At 61.0% G+C, this 20308-nt stretch overlaps 1 protein-coding gene across 1 annotated transcript in view; it reads left to right on the top strand.

Moving 5' to 3' along the window:
• Positions 1 to 5885: 5885 nt before the first annotated feature.
• ARSG (arylsulfatase G) overlaps positions 5886 to 20308 on the top strand; it is a 19144-nt gene continuing 4721 nt past the window's right edge. Inside the window, exons 1-8 of the mRNA XM_014952190.1 lie at positions 5886 to 6649; positions 6970 to 7157; positions 8409 to 8456; positions 8537 to 8648; positions 8914 to 9051; positions 11705 to 11898; positions 12542 to 12622; positions 15976 to 16084. Of these exons, the coding sequence (XP_014807676.1) occupies positions 6333 to 6649; positions 6970 to 7157; positions 8409 to 8456; positions 8537 to 8648; positions 8914 to 9051; positions 11705 to 11898; positions 12542 to 12622; positions 15976 to 16084 (1187 nt within the window). The 5' untranslated portion in view covers positions 5886 to 6332. The remainder of the gene's footprint in view (positions 6650 to 6969; positions 7158 to 8408; positions 8457 to 8536; positions 8649 to 8913; positions 9052 to 11704; positions 11899 to 12541; positions 12623 to 15975; positions 16085 to 20308) is intronic.

Below are 20308 nucleotides of genomic sequence, written 5' to 3'. Positions count from 1 at the left end.
CGGGGTAGAGCTGGGGGGGGCGGCGGGAGGGCAAAACTCCGCCGGTGCAAAGGGAAGAGGGGAGGGCTCGGGGGGGTGAGCCCCCGCCGCACCCCGTGCTGCCCCCGGTGAGCCGCGCCGGGGGGAGTTGGGGGGCGCTGGTCCGTCCCCTCTGTCCCCCTCCCCCATGGCGGGGGCTCTCGGAGCCCGCTCCGGTTTGGGGCTGAAGTTTTGGAGCCCGTTGTTTGCAGGAAAGGCCTCGATCTCCTGGTGGCAGAGGGATGAGATGGTGCCAGCCTGGGGGGGGTGAGCAGAGGACACCCCCGCACGCTTTAGGCCCTTATTTTTGGGCAGCGTGGCCAGGATCCGGCCACCTGCATCCCTCCTCCAGGCCCCGCAGCAGCGGGATGTGGTGTTCGGAGCATCCCAGGTTCGGGATGCGGGGTTGGTGATGTCCCGGGAGCATCCCGGGGTCGGGCTGGCCACGGTCCCGTTTGCCGTGCGAGGTGCTGGGGGACGGGACGGGAGCAATTGGGACGGGATAGGAGCAACTGGGACGGGACAGGAGCAACTGGGATGGGACAGGTTGGTGATGTCCCGGGAGCATCCCGGGGTCGGGCTGGCCACGGTCCCGTTTGCCATGCGAGGTGCTGGGGGACGGGAAGGGGGGAACTGGGACAGGATAGGAGCAACTGGGATGGGATAGGAGCAACTGGGATGGGGCTGAGCACACGCTGAAGCCTGTGCCCCGTTTCTGAGGACACCAGCGTGCCCTTGTCCCCTCCGTGCTCCCGTATTGTGGGCAGTGCGTGTTGGATTTTTAGGGGAAAATGTCTCCTTTATGTAGGGAACTTAAAAATTGGGGATTTGTGAGTCAAACCCGAACCAGGCAGGACCAATTCACCACCTACATGGATGGGGGGGGAAGGCAGTGGCGGGGGGGTCAGAGGTTTGGCACGGAGAGCACGGGACAGGGGTCCTTCCCAGCAGCGCCTGGAAAGGGGTCATGGAGCTAAAGCCATGAGCACTTCAGGGTTTCCCCTAAATTTCCCTGAAATCAGTGAAAAAGCAGGAAAATGCTGACAAGCGCTGCGTTTCCCGGCTCACTCTGCCGCGGCGTCCCGGTGCTGGGCACAGAGGGATGCTGCCGGGGGGGTTTGGAGCCTGGCACCGCTGCTCGGGGGTTGTGGGCGAGTGAGTTTTGCCCACAGGTTATAGCAGGGGGCTCAGGGGGGGCAGTGACTCCCCCTCGCCCGCCCCGGGACCCCACCGCAGTTTGCTGGTTAAAGTGCAGCCTGGGGATTCTGGGTCATCCCCCTGGAAAAACCACCCGGGTTAAAATGTTCCCTGGGTGCCTCGGCCGCCAGCAAGGGCTGCCACGTGTGGTTTGGCAGGAGTCCCTTCCCCTGGTCACAATAGGAGTTGCGAGGGGGGTGGCGCAGGTAAGGGGAGCAAAATCCTGCCGATTTCTGACAAACCAGGCAAATGAGCTGTTCCTCTCACTCCAAGAAAGCTGCTGCTGGTTTCTCTCGCAGCGCTGGTCCAGCTGCCTCCACAGGCCCCTGGTGCTCTTGGCCTCACAGGGAGGTTTCAGCAGCTTCACCCCTCCCAGTCCTGTCCCAAACCAGCTAAAAATCCAGGTGCTGGGCCATGGGGCACAGTGGGGACTGTGCCCTGTGTGTCCTTGGGGAGCCCCGTGTCACCCCGTCCCGTGGGAAGCCCCTTCCTCCCAGGGGTTTTGCCTCTCCCGGGTAGGGATGAAGGGCCACCACCTTGTCTGGCCTCAAAGAGCCCATATCCCGTTACACAAGCTTTTCCTGCAGAATGGGTCCCCCTCCCCGAGCTGTAATTCCTCCTGGCAGCGACAGTGCAAGTGGTTATGGGACAACAAAAGAGGTTTGTGCCTCCAGGGGAGAAATAAGAATGCAAATATCTCTGGCATGAAAAAACAAAGGCGATTTACTCCTTGGTATTTCTTGTCAGTACTTTGCATCTGCCTCTGCTTCACCTTCTCATTCCTTTCCTTTGGGCTTTCCGACAGGACAGGGCTTCGGGGAGCGATGGGGGCTGGAGGGGCCCCGTGGGGGGGACGGGGTTGATGGTCGGGGCTGCAGCCTCTCCAGCCCGGGGGATTTGCAGCTCTGCTCTGAAATGCCTTTCCCCAAACGCTGGTTGCCCACTTTGGGGGGATTTTCCCTCGGAGAGGGTTTGGCTGTGCCTCGCCGTGATTCTTTGCACGTGCTTCTCCATCTTCCCGGGACTCTTGCCCCGTTCCCAGCCCGGGAGCGTGGTCGTGTCCGAGGGCTCCGTACGCCGCAGGGAAGGGGAGCAAGAGCCCTGTCAGTGGCATAAATCAGCCGGGAGCTGGGAAACGGGGCAGGCTGAGAACAGAAAGGGAGCGCGGGGCCCCGCTCTCCGCCGCCGGATGGGTCAGGGACTTCCAGTTCATTTATTCTGCCGGGGTTCGCCCAGCCCTGCTCGGCATGGGTAATGTTTTTTCTGAAAGACCTAGCAGTTAGATGGGTGAAAAACATTCTCCTGTCTCAGGAGCTGGCAGGAATCCTAGTAAATCTGCAGAAGTATGTTTTTGTCAGTGCTGCTTATTCTGCGAGGGGAACTAGTATAAACTATTCCAGTAGAAAACCTTTTCCTGGAATAAAGTCTTGACTCTGTTCAGAGCATTGTCAGGACAGTTGTACCGGGAAGGGAGCTTTGCTGGTAAACATCCCGGGCCCAAGGAGTGCTCACGGGGCAGGCACAGAGCTCCTGCACCCTCTGCCCCACGGAAAAACCCCTCCCCAGGCACCTGCTGCCGGGCTCAAATCGAAAACAAGATCTGTGCGAGGTTAGTTTGGAAACAAAAGGATTTGCTTGGAAACAAGGATTATTTTTTTCTGCTCCCCTGAAAGCCTGTCTGTCCCCGCTGGGATGTGCCACCAGCCATCCCCTCCAGGCTGTGGGTCCCAGTGGGGTTGGGGACAGTGCTATGGGCCACACCATGGGGGCCTGTCCCCATCCCACATCACTCAGCTTCTGCTCGCCTGCCTCAGTTTCCCTGACCCCGGCTGGCAGCAGGGGAGATGCTGGGAGCCCCTGGGGTGCTCCGGGGACAGCAGCGGGTGCCCGCTCGGGTTTGAATTCCCCATCCCCTGCTGTGTCCTTATCTCCCCGCTCCTGGCAGCTGGGACGGGGACTCCTGCCGAGGCTTTCGGGGGGAGAGCGGGGCCGGCGGCGCGGGCTTGGGCCGGAGATCAGAGGTGGGATGCCCCGGGTGGGGTGTGAGCCCCCGGGGCTGGCAGGGAACAGCGCGGCAGGGCCGGGCCTGCTTCAAAGGGCGGCAGGTTTTTCTGGGCTCGGGCTGCTGCTCTGCTCTCCAGGCAGGCGTGAAAATGTGAAAGAATGTGAAAAATGTGAAAATGATCGTGCTGGCCCCAAGATTTGTAAACTTCTGGTTAATGTGTAATAAATACATGACAGATACTCCCAGCGCTGGGCTGTGGCTGCTCGGAGGTGGTACGGCCCGTGGTGGCATCCCCCAGCCCAGGAGGCATCTCCCCTCCCCTGCCCTGAGACCAGCCTCAGGGTGTCCCGAGCAGCACTGGTTGGAGAGGCTTTGGGGCTTTTCTGAACTGGTTTAGCTGGTTTCGACTTATCCCTCATCTTTCTGTGAACCGCCTTGCCTGGCTTGCAAAAATGCCTTTTTATTTTATTTATTTAATTGTGGTGTAAAGGCTGGGGGTGCAGCCCCAGCGATGGCGGTGCCCACAGCCCAGTGCCACGCGGTGAGGAGCGCGGTGCTGGTTCTCCTGAGGCTGCTGGGTGAGATCCTGCCCCGGCAGCTCCTGGGGCTGGAACCATCCGAGCAGCATTTCCTGCTTGGCACGAAGCAAAGGTGCAGGAGTTGCTCTGGGGGAATCTCTTCTGAGTCACTTAATTTTTTGGCAAATATAGTTACAAGATGGTCCTATAAGATGGTGGCCTCGTGCTCCGCTGGGGTTTGGACCTTCTGTGGATGACGATGGTTCTGCAGGAACCTGGCAAGAGCCACGCTGGCACATCCCACCTTCCACCTCTCCTTCAAATGGCCTCTGAGCATCAGAGATCAAAAAGTTTCCCCTGACGCTAACGCATAAATTTCAGCCCTGGGTGACTTTCCCCTGTAATTCAGAGAGAAGAGTGTGTCCTTTGGAAGTGGGTTTGATTGTTTTTGTTCGCCGTGTCACCCTGGTGTCTGTCCCCCCAGCAAATGGGAAGGACAGAGGTTGGGTGGGTGAAGATGGGTTCGGCTCCCTTGGGTGCTGCTTGGTTTTTCTGGGTGGCTGCAGGTGCCAATGGGGTCCCCAGTGCAGCCCCGGGGACAGGATGGGGTCTGGAGGGTGGGATTGTGTGGTGTGGCTTCATGGAGAGGGTGAGCAGCACCCGCCTCAGGCACTGCTCAGCTGGGATGGTTACACTGAACTTTGTCATTTTGTATTTTTCCCCCAAACCCAATTCCAGGTCTGGGCGATCTCCTGCTCCCTCGCCCCACGGAGAGCCAGGGGGCTGAGATGGGGCTGGGGTCGCCCTGGGCCATGCCCGGGTTAGTCCCTGCTGTTCCAATGAAGCTGGTGACCCCAGTCCCTGCTTTCCCCCATCGACCCGGGCTCAGCCCCTGCGTGGGGGTGTTGGACCGAGGCCGGGCTGTTCCTTCCAGGCAGCCTCACCCACAGACCCACCGCGTCCTGTCCCTCTTAATTAATGTACCGAGAGCTTCGAGTACATGGAAGTTTATAAATTGATGCTCTGGGCTATGAATTATGAATGGAATCACATCCCTGATCACTGCAGTGCTACGCCAACAGTCCTGAGGCTGCTCATCTGAGCCACAGCCCAAAGCTTTTAAAGATCAAAACAGCAAAACCTGGGAATCATTTGCTTTGCCAGCTACAGACCTCTTGGCCCACGGATGGGGCTCATCGTGTTCCCTCTCCTGCCTCCTCTTGCCGCCTTTTCCTCTTTTGTTTTCCAGTAGTCCAATATTCCCTCTCCTTGCCCTCCTGGTTTGTCATGGTGATTAGTTCCCTGCTCAGCCATGTTGACCATCCCATGGGAGCTGTGTTCTCCATGGCACGTTCCTCCCCCAGGGTTGCTGGTACCAACTGGGGACGTCCCAGCTGGGTCCTGCTGGTCCCCTGGCCACCCCCACCGAGGCACAGGTCCCCACACCATCCCCGCAGCTGATGCAGAGCTGCTCACGCACGGATTGCTGGGGTTTGGGAAATCTCTGCAGCCTCATCTCCCTTTGGCCTTAACTCTCTGCTGAAGATGGTGTGGTTCATGGCTCCAGCTCTGCTGTCGGTCTTTGGGGTGTTTATCCCTGAACCTCTCCACCACTGGGAGCCTAATCCTGCCCTAATGAACTGGACGTGCTTAATCCTGTAAGCCCAGGTGTTTGTGGGGTGTTGTTGCCTCCTGGCTTTGCCTGGGGTTCTGCATTCTCACCTCTCCCTGCTCCAGGGCTGCTGCCCACGGGGGCTGTGCCGTCCCCTCCGACCCACCACCACCACCAGCTGGGGGGGAGCAGGACTAAGGTTAAAAAAAGGAGCTTTAGAAACTTGTCAGTTGTTACAAATGACGGCAAAGCCCTGCCCATTCCCCCCTTCCCCATGATGCTCTGCACCCCACAGCACCCGGGAGGGAGGGCGAGAGCTGCTCCGGGGGTGGCAGCGCCGGGGAAACCATCCCAGCCCCAGCCACGGATGCGGGAGAGGAGCTCTTGCTCTTTCCAGTCCTTTCCAGTTGAGCCACCATGAGATGGGCAGCAAAAAATACAACTTCAAAGGCAAAGTACTGGTGTCTGGATACGCTGTTCCACCCCAGGCCGGGGTGCAGGGGGGTCCTGATTGTGTCTCGTTTCTCTTGCAGGGGGGCTGCAGTGGCCGTGCGAGGCGAAGGACAGACGGGGAGTCACCAGCAGAGCCAGGGCAGTTCTCCATCCGCCTGGAACAAGGGTGGCCAGCACTTTGGCAAGCCAAGGAGCCCGTCTCTGGGGAAAGAGCTGTTTGTGGGATGCAAACATCCCCCCAGCTGCGGCCAAGGGAGAGGAGCCGTGGATCGAGCTGGCTTCGGGAGGGAAAAATACCACTTCGGTTTGGTGTCTAATTAGATATTTACCAGGAAGGAAGGAAAAGTTAAAAATAGGGTGACAGTGACTTCAAAGGGTGTTTTTGACTTCTAAGAATAACACCTTTGCTGGCGCCGATTTCAGGAATATTGGCTGTGCCTGGGTGTGAAAGACGGAGCAGACGTTGCCGCTCGGTCGGTGGCCAAGGGAGCAAACCCAGCCCCCCCGCCCCCGGCAGCACGAGGAGGGGATGTCGGTGTCGCTGCCAGGGCCCGTGGCTCAGCTGCACCCCTGGGGACACAGCGGAGGGAGTTTAGGGAAAGCAAAGCCACCGGTGCCCCGGCACGGGTCGGGGGGCATGTGTGGCACCATGGGGACCCCCTCCCCGCGGGGGGTGCTGGTGCTCGCCGTGGCGCTGGCGGGGCTCTGGGCTCCCCGAGCTACGTACGGACAGCCCAACTTCATCCTCATCCTGGCGGACGACGTGGGCTGGGGGGATCTTGGGGCCAACTGGGCAGAGACGAAGGAGACCCCGCATTTGGATGAGCTGGCAGCCGAAGGGACGAGGTAATGTCTGTGCCCATTCCCCCACCTTGTCCCAGCATCCCTGGTTACTCTGTCCCGCAGCAAAGGGGGTTTCGCTGCCGCAGGGACCAGCAGGCAGAGGGGGTTTCACTGGTTTGGTTTTGGGTGCATGGGGGGAGCACCCAGAGCTCAGCACCTGGGGGTGCAGGTCCATCCATCCCTGCTGGCATCTGTGAGCTTCATCCCCTGCTCCAGACCCTCATTGCTGGGGCAGAAGGGGACACGTGGAGGGGAGCAGGGGGGGACAGGGCAGCGTTAGACCACGCAGGGGCTTGTGAGTGAAGGGTCCTTTTGTCTCCCAGGTTCGTGGATTTCCACTCAGCTGCCTCCACTTGCTCCCCGTCCCGTGCCTCTCTGCTCACCGGGCGCCTCGGGGTGCGCAATGGGGTGACCCACAACTTCGCCGTCACGTCGGTGGGCGGCCTCCCCCTCAACGAGACCACCCTGGCCGAGGTGCTGCGGGAGGCTGGGTACAGCACGGGGGCTATAGGTAATGCCCGACGGGCCGAGGGGGTGTCCGGGGTGGGGAGATGGTGGGGAGATGGACACCAGGATGCCCATGTCCATCCCCTGTGAGGAGGTGCTGTGGGTCAGTAGGGGAAACACGCAATTAAAGGGAACTCTAAAGGACTGTGTGGGGGAGATTTTGCGTATCCCTCTCGGATTTTGCAATTCAAAGCTTAAAACCTTCCTTTTCAGACACAGGGTATTGCTTGGAGTTCAGGCCCGTCCCAGCTCTCCCTTGGAGCTCTCATTGCTTCACCTCACACGGGACGTGCTGGGTTTTCCTCAGCAAACACGACTGTGCTCAGCAGCTCTGCCCCCCGCACCCCACATCCCGGTGTGATGGTGGGGGCAGCGGGACACGCTGGATTTTCCTCAGCGAACATGACTGTGCTCAGCAGCTCTGCCCCCTGCACCCCAGTGTGATGGTGGGGGCAATGGGGGCCACTGGCCACCTGGCTTTGGGCACCCTCCTGTCGCTGTGGGTCCCCCCCAGGTGGTAGCGACCCCATTCCACCTGCAGCTCCCCTTGCTTGGCTCCCTGTGCCGGCAGAAAAGCCCTCGCTGTCTCTGGTTCCCCTTGGTCCTTGCAGGACCCCTCTGGGACGGGTGCGTTGGGGGGGGCAAACGCGTGGGGAGGGTCAGAGAGCGAAGCTGGTTGTGTGCGAGGGGTTAGAGCATCGTCTCTTCTGAACACAAACACATGAAAGAGCCTTTTAAGGCTGGAGATGGCGGAACTGCCCAGGCACGAGATACCTTGTGCGTTTTTTTCTGAGTTTCTGCAAGAAAAAAAAAAAAAAAGGCCTTCTGGAAGCACGGCCAGCACAGTCTGTCTTGTAGCCAGATTAAAGCCCCCAGCGCTGCGGGTGCCCCGTGGGGATGGTGGTGGTGGCTGGTGAGGAACTGCCCAGGCACGAGATACCTTGTGCGGTTTTTTCTGAGTTTCTGCAAGAAAAAAAAAAAAAAAGGCCTTCTGGAAGCACGGCCAGCACGGGTTTAATATTTTTCCTAGAACTTTTTTTTTTTTTTTTTTTTTTTTTTTTTTTTTTTTTTTTTTTTTTTTACAAAAAAAAAAAAAAAAAAAAAAAAAGGCCTTCTAGAAGCACGGCCAGCACAAACAGTGTGTCTTGTAGCCAGATTAAAGCCCCCAGTGCTGCGGGTGCCCTGTGGGGATGGCTGGTGGTGGCTGGTGATGGCTGCGTTAACCTCTGAAACGGTTTCTGTGGCTTCCTCACAGGCAAGTGGCACCTGGGACACCACGGCCACCATCACCCCAGCTTCCGCGGTAAGGGATGAGGCGGGGGGGGACAAGACGAGTGTCCCACGGCCGCCTTGTCCCTGCCAACACCCTCGCTCGCCCCTCAGGCTTCGACTACTACTTTGGGATCCCCTACAGCCACGACATGGGCTGCACGGACACCCCCGGCTACAACCTGCCCCCCTGCCCCCCCTGCCCACGCCACGCTGCGGCTGCCAGGTACGGGGGTGCGGGGGGGTTCGAGTGCTGGCACTGGGACCTCCAGCCCCAAGAGCTGCCCATTGATGCTCTGTGCACCCGCTTTTCTCCCCGTGGACCCTGCAGCAGGTTGGGGAGGGGGGTCGGTCCCCAGAGCATCATCCCCTTTCCGCTCCCCCCCTCAGCTGCACCTTTCTGCAAGGCCAGGAGGGCTGCCAGGCTCCGTGCCTGCTGCCACCCCCGTCCCCGCTCCGGTGACGAGCCTGGAATGGCTTCTTTCCGGCAGGGTGGCGAGGAAGGACTGTTACACGGAGGTGGCCCTTCCTCTCTTCGAGAACCTCACCATCATCCAGCAGCCCGTCAACCTGAGCAGCCTGGCAGCGCGCTACGCGGAGGAGGCGGCGCGGTTCATCCGTCGGGCCAGGTGAGATGCCACCCGCTGTCCCCTGTCCCCTTCACCAGGAGAGCTCCTGGGTCACCACAAACATCTGCTGCTCCTGCTGCGGGGGGTCCCTGGGGCTGCTTCCCCCCGGGCTGCAGAGCCAGAGGGGTTTGGTGGCTGCTCCTCACCACGGCGGGTTTTTCCTTGAGCTCTGCCACGTGCCAGAGCAGGACCTGGTGTTTCCCAGTGGTTCTTGGGAGCAGATCTGGGGGCTCCATGGCTCAGCTTCCCAGCCCACTGGGGGAAGGAGAAGCCACCAGGGCTGTCACCTGTGTCCTGCAGGGCTCGTGGTGGAAGCCTTTGGTGCATCTCCTCTAACCCTGTGTGTTTAAAGCCACCACTTCCAAGGAAGGTCCAAGCCTTTGGGTTGGGCTGTGCCTCCTTCCTGGGGGTAAAGTGGGGTGAGATCCCTGCTGATGGGGACCGGAGGCAGGGAGGGAAGCTCTGCCATCCCTCTGTCCTCCATCCCCCCGTCTTTGCGATGGCTCCAGGTGGCTCTGCTGGGTGGTGGGGGCACCTCTGTGGGTGGAGGATGCTGGTGGCAGCTGGTGCCCATGGCAGCTCTGGCGCTGGGACCTGGAGGTGTTAAAACCCACCCCATACGTGGGTTTAAGTGGGATTTATCCCCATTTATTTTGGGGATAAAGCGCTGGACCCCGGACTTCAGGGTCTGCCTTCCCCAGCCACGCGGGGACACGAGGAGCTGGGTCATGCTCTGCCCCCAGGAACAGAGCGGCTCCTCCAAGATGACGACCCCGAAGCCCTGCTGATGGGTTGTGTAATTTTAATCCCTATTATCGGCGGATTATGAGCTGTGACTTTGCAAAATGCCTCCCTGCAGCGTGAGGAGGGGATGCGGTGCCGGGCAGCCGTGCCAGAGCCCATCCCACTGCATCCAGGGGTAACACAGACCCGGGAAGGGCCAGGGCAGGGGGGTCCTGCAGGGACCTGGGGAAGGGTTTGTGTAACGGGGGCAAACGAGGGGCTGGGCAGGGAGCAGCCTGTGGGGAAATGGCTGCTTACATCTCCTTACAAGCCTGGGTACTGTTTTGCACACAAAATTACTATCGTTTTATCCCCTTTGGGGACCAAGAATTGGCCACAACGTGGCCCGGCCACCCGCTCGAGATGCGTGCCTGTAGCAGAGCTGCCAGGATGCTCTTGGGCTGTGAAACGGAGCGGGTGAGCTCCGGGTTAATAGGAAAAACCTTTAAACTCCCAGTAGTATTTTGGGGTTATCTGCGTTCACAGAGAACAGGATTAAGCAGGTGCCTGCCTTTTCTCTCCTTCGCTTTGATGGCTTATTCCAGTTTTCCTCTGCTTGACTCATCCATTATGGGGCAACAAAAGAACACCGGATTTGTCATCTCGGTGTTTTTTTAACCAGTCGTGTCAAGGTTGAGCAATCCACGGCAGCGAGACTTGGCTCTGGTGGGGCCACTCAGAGCTCAGTGAACACGGGAGCAAAAGTCAGGGACGTTTGTCTTAAGTTATTGGTTAAATGTTTGCTCAGTTTTCGGGAGAATTCCGAGTTGTTGATGGGAAAAGTAAGGGGGAACGCCACGGTCATGAGTCTGGGTGCTGGACCCTGCCTGATGATCCCTGTGGGATGCGAGGGGGGGAAGAGGCTTCCCCCACTCCAGGGTCTCTGGCATCCCAAGGGGAAAGGTGCCCCATAGCAGCAAGGGATGGATCACCCCCCCCGACCCCCAGCACCTTGCAGGGGCTGCGCAGGGTGACTGGGGGGGGACACAGCCCTTCAAGGGCATCCAGCGCCGCTGGGGAAGGATGCGGCAGCTCCGGGCGGGATGGGATTTACTCATTTTCCATCCCCAGGTGGGTGACGGGTAAAGGAAGGAAGTGTCGAGACGCACGTCGGAGGGGCCCCCAAAGCTTTCTGGGGGTGGCCGTGGGGCGGCCGGGGGTGTGCGCGGGCTGGGGCACGTCCCCGGGATCCGGCCCCTCCCCGCCGCTCGCCATCCCACCCTTCCCCTCCGAGGTCCCTGAGGAAGAGCGGGCCTCGTTGGAGGAGATAAATATAGCCGTAAACAAGCAAACAGGACATGTCCTCTGGTGATTTAATGGCAAACAGGCAGCGGGGCAGCGCGCGGTGGGTGACCGTGCCACGGTCCCTGCCCGGGGCTGCTCGGGGTCGGCGTGAGCATCCTTCTGCCCATCCTCGGCTCAAACCACCGGCGGGGGCTGAGCGCTTGCTGGGGAGGGGGAGAAAGGGCCAAAATGGGCCCTGTGAGGGGGGGGGGAGGGGGGGGTGCCAGGGGTGCGCCGGTGCAGGGTGTTTGGCTGGATGCTGGCTGCGGGACACCGGGAGATGGAGGAAGGGACAAGCTCACCCCAGATGGGAGCAGTGCACAGCGGGGAGAGGTTTGAGCAGGAGCAGGGGAGCAGTGGCTCACGCTGGGCCAAGCATCCCCCCTGCCAGGGGAGCGGGGGGGTTTGCAGCCGTAGGATGCACACAAAGTGGCTTTGCTCCCCTGGAGCTGTAGCAGAGGCAGGGGTGGCTGCAGGAGGAAGGGCCAGCACTCTGTGTCCCCAGTGCCACCACCCTGGTGACCTCCATCCACCACCTTCCCCTTCCCTGACCTGGCTGAACGCTCTCCCCCTCTTCCCTGCGCAGCGACAGCGGCCGCCCCTTCTTCCTCTACCTGGCGCTGGCCCATATGCACGTCCCCCTGGGGGTCCCCCCCTCGCCCCCCACCTCGGGCAGGGGCATCTACGGAGCCTCCCTGAGTGAGATGGACGCCCTGGTGGGACGGATAAAGCAGGTCGCCGACAGCCACGGGAAGGGCCACACGCTCCTGTGGTTCACAGGTACGGCAGGAAAACCGGCTGCGGCGGCTGGGAGCGACACCGGCACCGGGAGTGCGTGGGGGGGCGGGGGGGCAGGTCCCCTCTTTGTCCCCTGCCCTCGGTGCTCCTGGCTCCTCCGTGGATGGGGAGCGATCAGCAGCCACGGCTGAGCTGCCCGGGGCTGTCACATCGTGGGGACAGGGGTCCTGGGCTACCGTGGCCACTCAGCTGGGTGCCCACCCTGCCACCCCCCCTCCGGCCACGGAGTTGAACCGGCAGGGCTGTGCCTAATTAAACCGCAAATCCTCATTCATTAAGAAGCCCAAATCCGCTCTCGCTGAGCAGCCTCCCTAATGAGGATGTCTTGCTCCTGACGACAGGAACCGCTTCGCTGCTCATTAACGCCCGAAGCTGGTGGCAACCGCCCCCCCCCCGCCCCGCACCCCAGCTCCGCTCCAGCCCCTCGCCCGGGACTCGGGCAGCCCTGGCCCTTGAAAATAAACTTTTAGAAATGGAAATAAACCCGCTCCTCTTGCTAATGTGGGAAAGCATCACAGGGATGGGAAGGAGGGACGGGAGGGTCACTTGTCCTTGCTGCCCCCCCCATCGCAGCGGTGCCCCCCGATCCTGGTGTTGCTCATGGGGACATTGATTTCTCTTGCAGGTGACAACGGCCCCTGGGCGCAGAAGTGTGAGCTGGGGGGACGCCCAGGGCCCTTCGTGGGGGCCTGGCAGCGGCAGCGAGGTAACCCGGCAGTGTGGGGGGGTCCCTGTGCCTCGTGGGGGGGCTGCTCCACAAAGCCCTTCATCGCCCATGGAGGGGGATGTGGGGAACATTTCACCCCCCAGCCTTCCTGCTGGCTCTCTTGCCTTGAAGACACCCCAGGATATTTTTTTTTTCTTTCAAGCAGCCAAGTTTTCCCCTAAAACTGCTGCTGGGGGGAGCTGCCCCCCCCGGTCCCTGTTACCCTGGAGCTGGAGTCAGTGGCTACTGGATTTGGGGATGGGATGCTCTCACCACCCAAGCCCCGTGGCCATCGGCTCTGGCAGGGTCTGGCAGCCCCCAGCCCCATCCCGCCCGGAGCAGAGCACCCACCACCCCTCCCAGCCCAGCACCACGGGACTTTGCTTTTCTTTCTCCCCACCGTTTTGTTGTTTGGTTGTTGGTTTTTTTATTTTTTTTTTTTTTTTTTTTTTTTTCTGCTTTTCCTCCTTTTTCTGGCCAAGCCATCTGCTCGGTGGGTTTGTTTCAGCCGGAGTGGCCAGAAGCATGCATGAGTCAGGCGTTTCCCACTTCTGCTTGTATTACGCAGTGTCAACGCGCGCCCGGCTCGGTTCCCCTCTCTGCCCGGGGTCAGCGGGGAGGCAGCGGTGGCCCAGGGGCCGCGGGAGCCCTCCTCCTCCTCCTCCTCTGCTTCCTGACACCTACCCGGGGCCATGCAGCCCCTGGCCGCTTCCCTGGGCGAGCGCTGCCGCCGGGCTGGCTTGGTTTCCCCCTTCCCAGAGCCCTTCCCCGGGCTGGCCCCTGCGGATGAAATCGTAACCTTAATTTTTTTATTTTATTTTATTTCATTTTTTTTTTTAGTAAACAAACCCTGCTGACGACCTGGGTTGCTCTTGAGCAACCGACGGTCACAAGCCGGAGCGGATGGTACAGGCAGTCCAGTGTTTGGGAACAGAGCTGAGGAAAACACGGCCCCTTTCCAGCCTCTCACTGCCCAAAAACAGCCCGAGCCCCGGCCGCCGCGTGGGGCTGGGGAGCCCCCGGGCTGGCAGGGCCCCCGGAGCTGGCTGTAAATGCCACCCGGGAAGGATGGCTTCTGAAATCCCTCAGCTGGTTGCTGCAGGGATGTTTTGACAGCCAGCCCAGCGTTACTGCTGGGGGGGCTCACGCTGCCAGCGCCCCGGGTCCTGGGTGCTGGGTGGGTGGGAGGGATGCTCTGTCACCCCACCCCAGGGAGGGAAAGACCCTGGGTGGGTGGGATGCTCCGCCACCCTACACCGGGGGGGAAAAGCCCCTCCAGGAAAGGGAGGGCAGGGAGGACAGGCTGCTCGGGACTCTATACATTTCACATAGCTCGGAGTCTCTGTTTAGGGAAAATCCCAAATTCCAGGGATGTTTTCCACTGATTTTGAGTGGTCGCTGGAGTTGGTCCTCGCTGAGAGAGAGCAGCACATCCGTGTGGGCTGACCCCCCTTCTCCAGTTGGGGACCTTTCTGCAGCACCCAAAAACCCTTCTTTCACCTTGGGGCCAAGAGCCCAGCAAGGGAGATGCTGGGATGGAGCCTGTGGTTCAGGGGTGTGATGCTGGCCGTGTTTTGAGGAGGTTTGGGAGGCTCCGGACGCGGTGTCCCTGTGCTGGGGACCTGCTGTGTGTGGTGGGAGCGGGACCAGGGGTTTAATCCCAGCATGGGAATGCTCAGTTCAGCTTTCCTGGAAAGCCACAGCCTCCACGGTCCCCACAGAAAAATCCCTGGTTGAGTTTGGGGTGTTTCAGCCCCATTTCACCCCCCAAGTGTTAATGTGAACTCGCTCACAGGCAGCTCTGGTGTCCTGCCCACCTGAGGTGCTTGGGGGCTAGAGGGAAATACCCACCTGTGTCCCCTGGAGACCCCTTGGTCATGCATGGAAAAGCCCTTGAAATGCAGCTGCCTTACCGGGAGGGTGAGATGGGGATTGATATTAATTGCTATAATTGCTGTAATTTCCTAGGGTGTCTGAAGGCACCTTGCCTTAGGCGTCTGTGATGTGTGTTAGAAGCACCGTTACACTGCTGGGAGCCACAAGACACCCCGGTGCCAGCTCTGTCCCACCACTTCAGGCCCCAGAGAGAAGTTCTGTGGGGGGAAATGCTGAAAGTTTGGGTGGGGAGTGGGAGAGATTGGGGCAGGACGGGCGGCGGGGCCAGAACCCTTTTCCCAGGACTATTCCTGGTGCCACCATCGGTGCTGTCTCCGTGCCATACGTGTCCTCCTCCGGTGCGGGGGCGGTGGCATCGCCTGGCAGCGCAGGATCGGCCCAGGTGCCCGTAGCTGTGATCCCCGGAGAGTCCGGGCTGGGATGGGAGCAGGATCGGCCCAGGTGCCCGTAGCTGTGACCCCCGGAGAGGCCGGGCTGGGATGGGACCGGTGCGGGGATGTGGGGGAGCGCGGGGTGGCTGTGTGGCAGCAGGGACATCGTCTCTCTCTTGGCTCTGCCCGGAGGAAATGGCTTTGGGCGAGCGGCGTTGCCATGTGCACGCTGAAAGGCGGGCGGACAAAGGCTGCGCCTGGGAAGTTTGCTCGGTGAATCGGGTTGGGATTTTCTGTTTGCCCCATTCCCAGCCCCTTCCCTCCCCGGCTGCCGGGGGCCCTTTGGGCTCCAGCCAAACCAGAGGCTCTTTAACACCCTTCTACCCATTTCGATGCCCAGTACTCCCATTTCAGTGCTCACCATCCCTGTTTCAGTGCTCACTATCCCTGTTTCAGTGCTCACCACCCCCATTTTGGTGCTCAGCACCCCCAATTCAGTGCTCACCATCCCCGTGTCAGTGGTCAGCCTCCCCAGGTGGAGGAAGGAACCAGAAGCTTCCTCGTGCTGTGCTTTTTAAACCCAGGGGCAGAGCGGGACCGGTTTGGGTGATGTCAGGGAAACACCTGAAGAGGTTAATTAGCCGGCAGAGGGGTTATCAGCAGGATGGTGTTTTTGTGAAGCAGGTTTCCAGCAGGCTGGGGGGCTGTTGGTGCAGGGGGCCGTTCACAGCCCCTGCCAGAAATTCCTGCATTTCCCACCTGCTCCATATTCTCTCCCGACGTGGAATGGGGTGGGCAGGTGGCAGCTCCAGCATCTGGCTGTGTTCCTCATCACTCACTGGAGCAGAGGAGAAACACACAGCAGGGCCAAACTGAGCCCCCTCTCCCTTTTTAAAATCTCCTGTAACTCTTCTCCCTCCCCTCACCCAGCTCCGTCTCCAGTGAATTGCTCTCCTTTGGGGTCATTTACTCTGTCTCTGCCTCGGAGCAGCTCCTTTCCCAGGGGAACTCGGGGCTTGGGAGTTTCTCCCGTCGGTGCCAAGCTCCCGGGCAGCGGGATGCCGAGACTGCCCTTTTCTCTTGCAGGAGGGAGCTCGGCGAAGCAAACGACCTGGGAAGGAGGGCACCGGGTGCCAGCGCTGGCCTACTGGCCTGGCCACGTCCCCGCCAAGCGGACGAGCCACGCTCTGCTCAGGTAGGAGCCCAGCTGGATCCTATCGGGAATCGGGGCAGCCCCAGTCGGGAAGGATCCACCATCCCCGAGCTGGGACCCAGGTGACCATGGGGGTTTTGGCAGCAAGAGCTGGTTGTTGCCTGCCGTGTGCCAGACTCTGTCCTTTTGTCCTCTCCCGAGCCCGTAAGCCTTAATGCTCCAGCAAAGAGGAGTTGAAAGGGCTTTTTGTGAGGCCGGAGGATTGGCGTGAGCAGGCTCCGTGTGCCTCCTGCCCGCGGTGGCCGAGTGCCTCCCGATAATTAAAAGATGACGATGTTCTCTCTCTCCACCAAGAAGCAGGGTTAGGCTTTGTGGTTTGTGAATGGCTTTATGTGGAGGAGGGAGCGGTTGTGGGCCGGGCCGGCCGGGGCCATGGCGCTGGCGCTGAGCGCAGGATGCGGCCGGGCCGGGCCGGGCGGCGGGGGGGTGACTTCTGCTGGTCCCAGCCGGAGCAGAGGGGAAGGGAAGGGCCGTTGGGTCCCGCTCCTCACCTCGACGGGGAGCCCTGCACTGTGAGGGGGTCCGTGTTGCAGCAATATTGCACCTCTGCGTGGTGCAGGGCTTCACAGCCCCCCTCTCCACAGCCCTCCTGTGCCGCGTGGGGGGCACAGCCTGGGCTGGGGGGCAGTGGTGGGATCCCCCATCCCCTTTCATAGAGTCACAGAATGGTTTGGGTTGGAAGGAACCTTGAAAATCATCCAGTTCCAACCCCCTGCCCTGGGCAGGGACACCTCCCACCAGCCCAGGTTGCTCCAAGCCCCCTCCAACCTGCCCTTGAACCCCTCCAGGGATGGGGCAGCCACAGCTTCTCTGGGCAACCTGGGCCAGGCTCTCACCACCCTCACACCAAACAAGTTCTTCCCCACATCTCAGCTCCATCTCCCCTCTTTCCATGTCAAACCCTTCTCCCTCCTCCTAGGGCTCCCCTCCCTGACCCAGAGTCCCTCCCCAGCTTTCCTGGAGCTCCTTGAGGGACCGAAGGGCTTCATCCCTGTGATGGTGGGGCTGGGAGTGTTGCTGGGTGTTGGGAAAGTGTCCCAGCTGCTGGAAGCGGGTCTTGACTCGTGGGCCTGGGTGAGGCATTGGGTGTTCCCAATGTCCATGAGATGAGCTGGAGCCACTCACTCCTACGTGGCCCGAGGGCAGCTCTGGGAGCTGGATTTTTGCAAACGGGGGAAGGTTCAGGGCGTGAGGTTGGGCACTGGAGGGGATGGGGCAGCACCCCTTGGGCTTCACCTCCAAACCCTTCTTCTCCACAGTGGGTGAGGGACCGGCCTCTGGGACATGGGGCAGAGCTGCCAACCCCTGCCTGCTCCAGTGGCTGGGACCGTGCAGCACAGGACCAGTGCCCGTCCCCATCCCCCTGTCCCACCAGCCTCCTCACCCCCCTGCAGCGCTCAGCCAAGCCCAGGCATTCCCCTTATCTCCTCAAAGACCTTATCTCCTGCATTTTCCAGCTCCAGTCCAGCAGGTTGGACAGCTGGAAATCTAGAAAGCCGGTGGCAGCACAGCCTTTGGAGCACGCTGGGTGCTCAGAAAGTGGCTCTGTAGCTCCTCAGTAGTCACAGCAAATGCAGTGTCCCCCCCAGCATTGCCATGGGGCCATGCTCAGCTGTGCAGGGTGATGCCCTGGCATCAGGACGAGGCAACCCCTGTTTGGGAGGCAGTTTAGAGCCAGCGTAGGGGACACGAGTGATGGTGTGTGCTCAGAAAGGTGCCACCACTGTGGTCCTGGCCATGGCAGGGGACGTGGAGGGATGTGAAGGGACGTGGAGGGATGTGGAGGGGTGTAGAGGGCAGGGGCTGCTCAGCGCTCGTGGTGTGTTGGGGCAGGTGGCTTTTCTCTGCACTGAGAGTCACCCTTGGGGATGTCTCTCAAAGGATGAGTGTGTGAAATAGGGCGGTCGAAGGCTTGTCCTCCCAGCTGATGGGGAAGACCAAGAGCCCTCTGCACACAAGGAGGGATCTCTGTCTGGTGGGTCCCCCGGGAAGGGCAGGAAGGGCAAGGGCAGGCGTTAGCCACCTGCGTGAGCCTCCTCCTGCCCCTGGGGTTATGAAAATGCTGACAGCCTTTGCCATCCGCCCTGGGAGAAGAGCCTGCTCCTGGCCTCTCCCCGGCATCGCTTGGCTTCGCATCCTTCCCGGCACAGGGAGCGGCGGGGTGAGCGGGGGTGAGCGTGGCCGGGGGGGCCGGGGAAGCTGAAGCCAGCAGAGAAATGCTGATGCCATCGCCGCAGACCTGCACCTGCACGCTGCTTTCTGCAGAAAACTGCCTTGTCGGCTTTTCGTAATCATATTTAATTGTCGGAGCCACCCGCCATGCCCCTGCCCTTCCTTGCCCCAACCCGAAGTAGGGCACAGAAGAAATAGGTCAGTGGGGTGGTGAAGAAGCAGCAAATTGCATCACCCTGGCAGTGCCGGCGGCGTGGGGCCGGGCAGGTTGGGCAAGCTGGTGGGGTGTGGGGAGAGCTGGTTCAGCCGCCCGCGCCGCCCCACCGCCGGGGCAGGGCAGCACCCGCTGCCACCCTCCTGCCCGGGATGCTGGTGGCCATCCCTGGTGGCCATCCCTGGGCAGCAGGCAGGGACCTGCCCTCCCCAGGCTCTGCCAGCCCCTTTTCCCTCCGTGTTCGGGGCAAGAGCGGGACGTTGGGGTGACTTTGTTTGTTGAATCTCTCTTGGTGAGGGCAGGGGGGTGGCAGCATGGCTTCCCCTTTCCCACAAGTGTAGCTTCCAAGACGTGCCTGCTGGCGGGACCTTTGCTTTGAAGCTGATTTTGCCCAACGTCCTACTTTTTCATGCCTTTTTCCACAGGGCACACCTGCCCACGGCCGAAGGGATCTCTGGCCGCCTCTGCCCTCTGTCCCGTTGTCCTCCCATTTTGGTGATGGTTTCCAGCAGCCCCATCCCTGGGTTGGGGAGCACCCGCCTGTGCCATGCTGGGGGACACATCCCCCGGGTGCTGAGCACCCACGGGACCGGGGGGTTTCGGGTGGACCCGGGCTGACCCCAGCGAGGTGCCTGCAGGGATGTGCCAGCATTTTACTGGGCGCCTCCCGGCTCTCCCGGCCGCGGGGGCCGTCCCCGCCAGCACCTCGGAGCGGGGCTGCCTCTCAGCAGTGTTTGTTCTTATTTGTTCTCTCCGTCTCTTAGCAGCTAAATTAAAACTCGTTGAATGGGAGAACAGGGGGCCCTGAAGCCCTGGGCTCTTTTCTCTCACAGCTCACGCAGCTGCCATCGCTCACCGGGCAGGAGCAACGGGGCAGCAGGACTGGGGTGGCAGGACCCTGGGTACCCCCAATTTGGGGGACCTGGTGTTTTCACCTCCCCCAAGGTGAAGCCCCCGGGCTTTCAACCCCCTGAGCTGTTGGTGTGAGGGTTTTGCAGCCGAGGGATGAGGGGTGAGTCCCCGCTGGCCGCTCGGCACCGGTGGCTCTGCCACTCACCAGCTCCTGTGCCATGGCCTCGTCCCTGGGGAGGGCACTGGGCATCGGTCACACTGATGGGACCCAACGACATCCCGCTGTCCTCCGGGGCCGTGGGACACCCCGGTGGGAGGTGGCTCCTCATAGAGGTGTGGGGTCACCCCGCCACCATGTCCGTGAGATGGAGGGACGAGCACTTGTGCCTCGTGGGAGGGGGACACGGAAAGTGGGGGTCAGACGCAGGGGCTGTGAGCCGGCTCTCCCCCATCCCACCAGACCCTGCCCAAGCTCTCCAGGGGCTCGTGGCAGAGCCAGGCGGTCCCCATCCCACCCCAGCAGTGACTTTGCTCCACCTGTGGTCCTTCTGCGCCGCGGGGGGGTCCCGGCGGGTGGGGAATCGCTGTGGCTGAGCTCTGGGGGCCACAGGCAGCAGCAGGAAAGACTCTCCCCTTCGGCATCGCTGCGGAGCCGGAGGGACTCCGGGTCACCCGCTCCTTCCCTGCCTCCCTCCGCACCGGGAAGCCATCGAGGATGAGCCCCGAGCGCTTTTTTTTTGTGGCTGAGGCCCCTGACAAACCCAAGAGGTTTACGGTGGAAATGCTGACGGGCGCTTTGGTGGGAGTTGCACAAAATAGCACCGCTCTCATTTTCCATTCTGGCTGCGCCGGCTCGTGCTGCGCCATGCAAAAGCCAGACCACATTTTCCTGGGGCGACGGGATTTGCTGTCATTGGCGTAAAAAGTCCCTGTGCTAGCACTTTCTCCGGAGGGTGACCTGCTGGTGT

Source organism: Calidris pugnax, unplaced genomic scaffold, assembly GCF_001431845.1.
Source record: "Calidris pugnax isolate Ruff unplaced genomic scaffold, ASM143184v1 scaffold206, whole genome shotgun sequence".
NCBI classification, from domain to species: Eukaryota; Metazoa; Chordata; class Aves; order Charadriiformes; family Scolopacidae; genus Calidris; species Calidris pugnax.
Note: the sequence above shows the minus strand (reverse complement) of the source record. Positions and strands in the feature narration are given on the sequence as shown.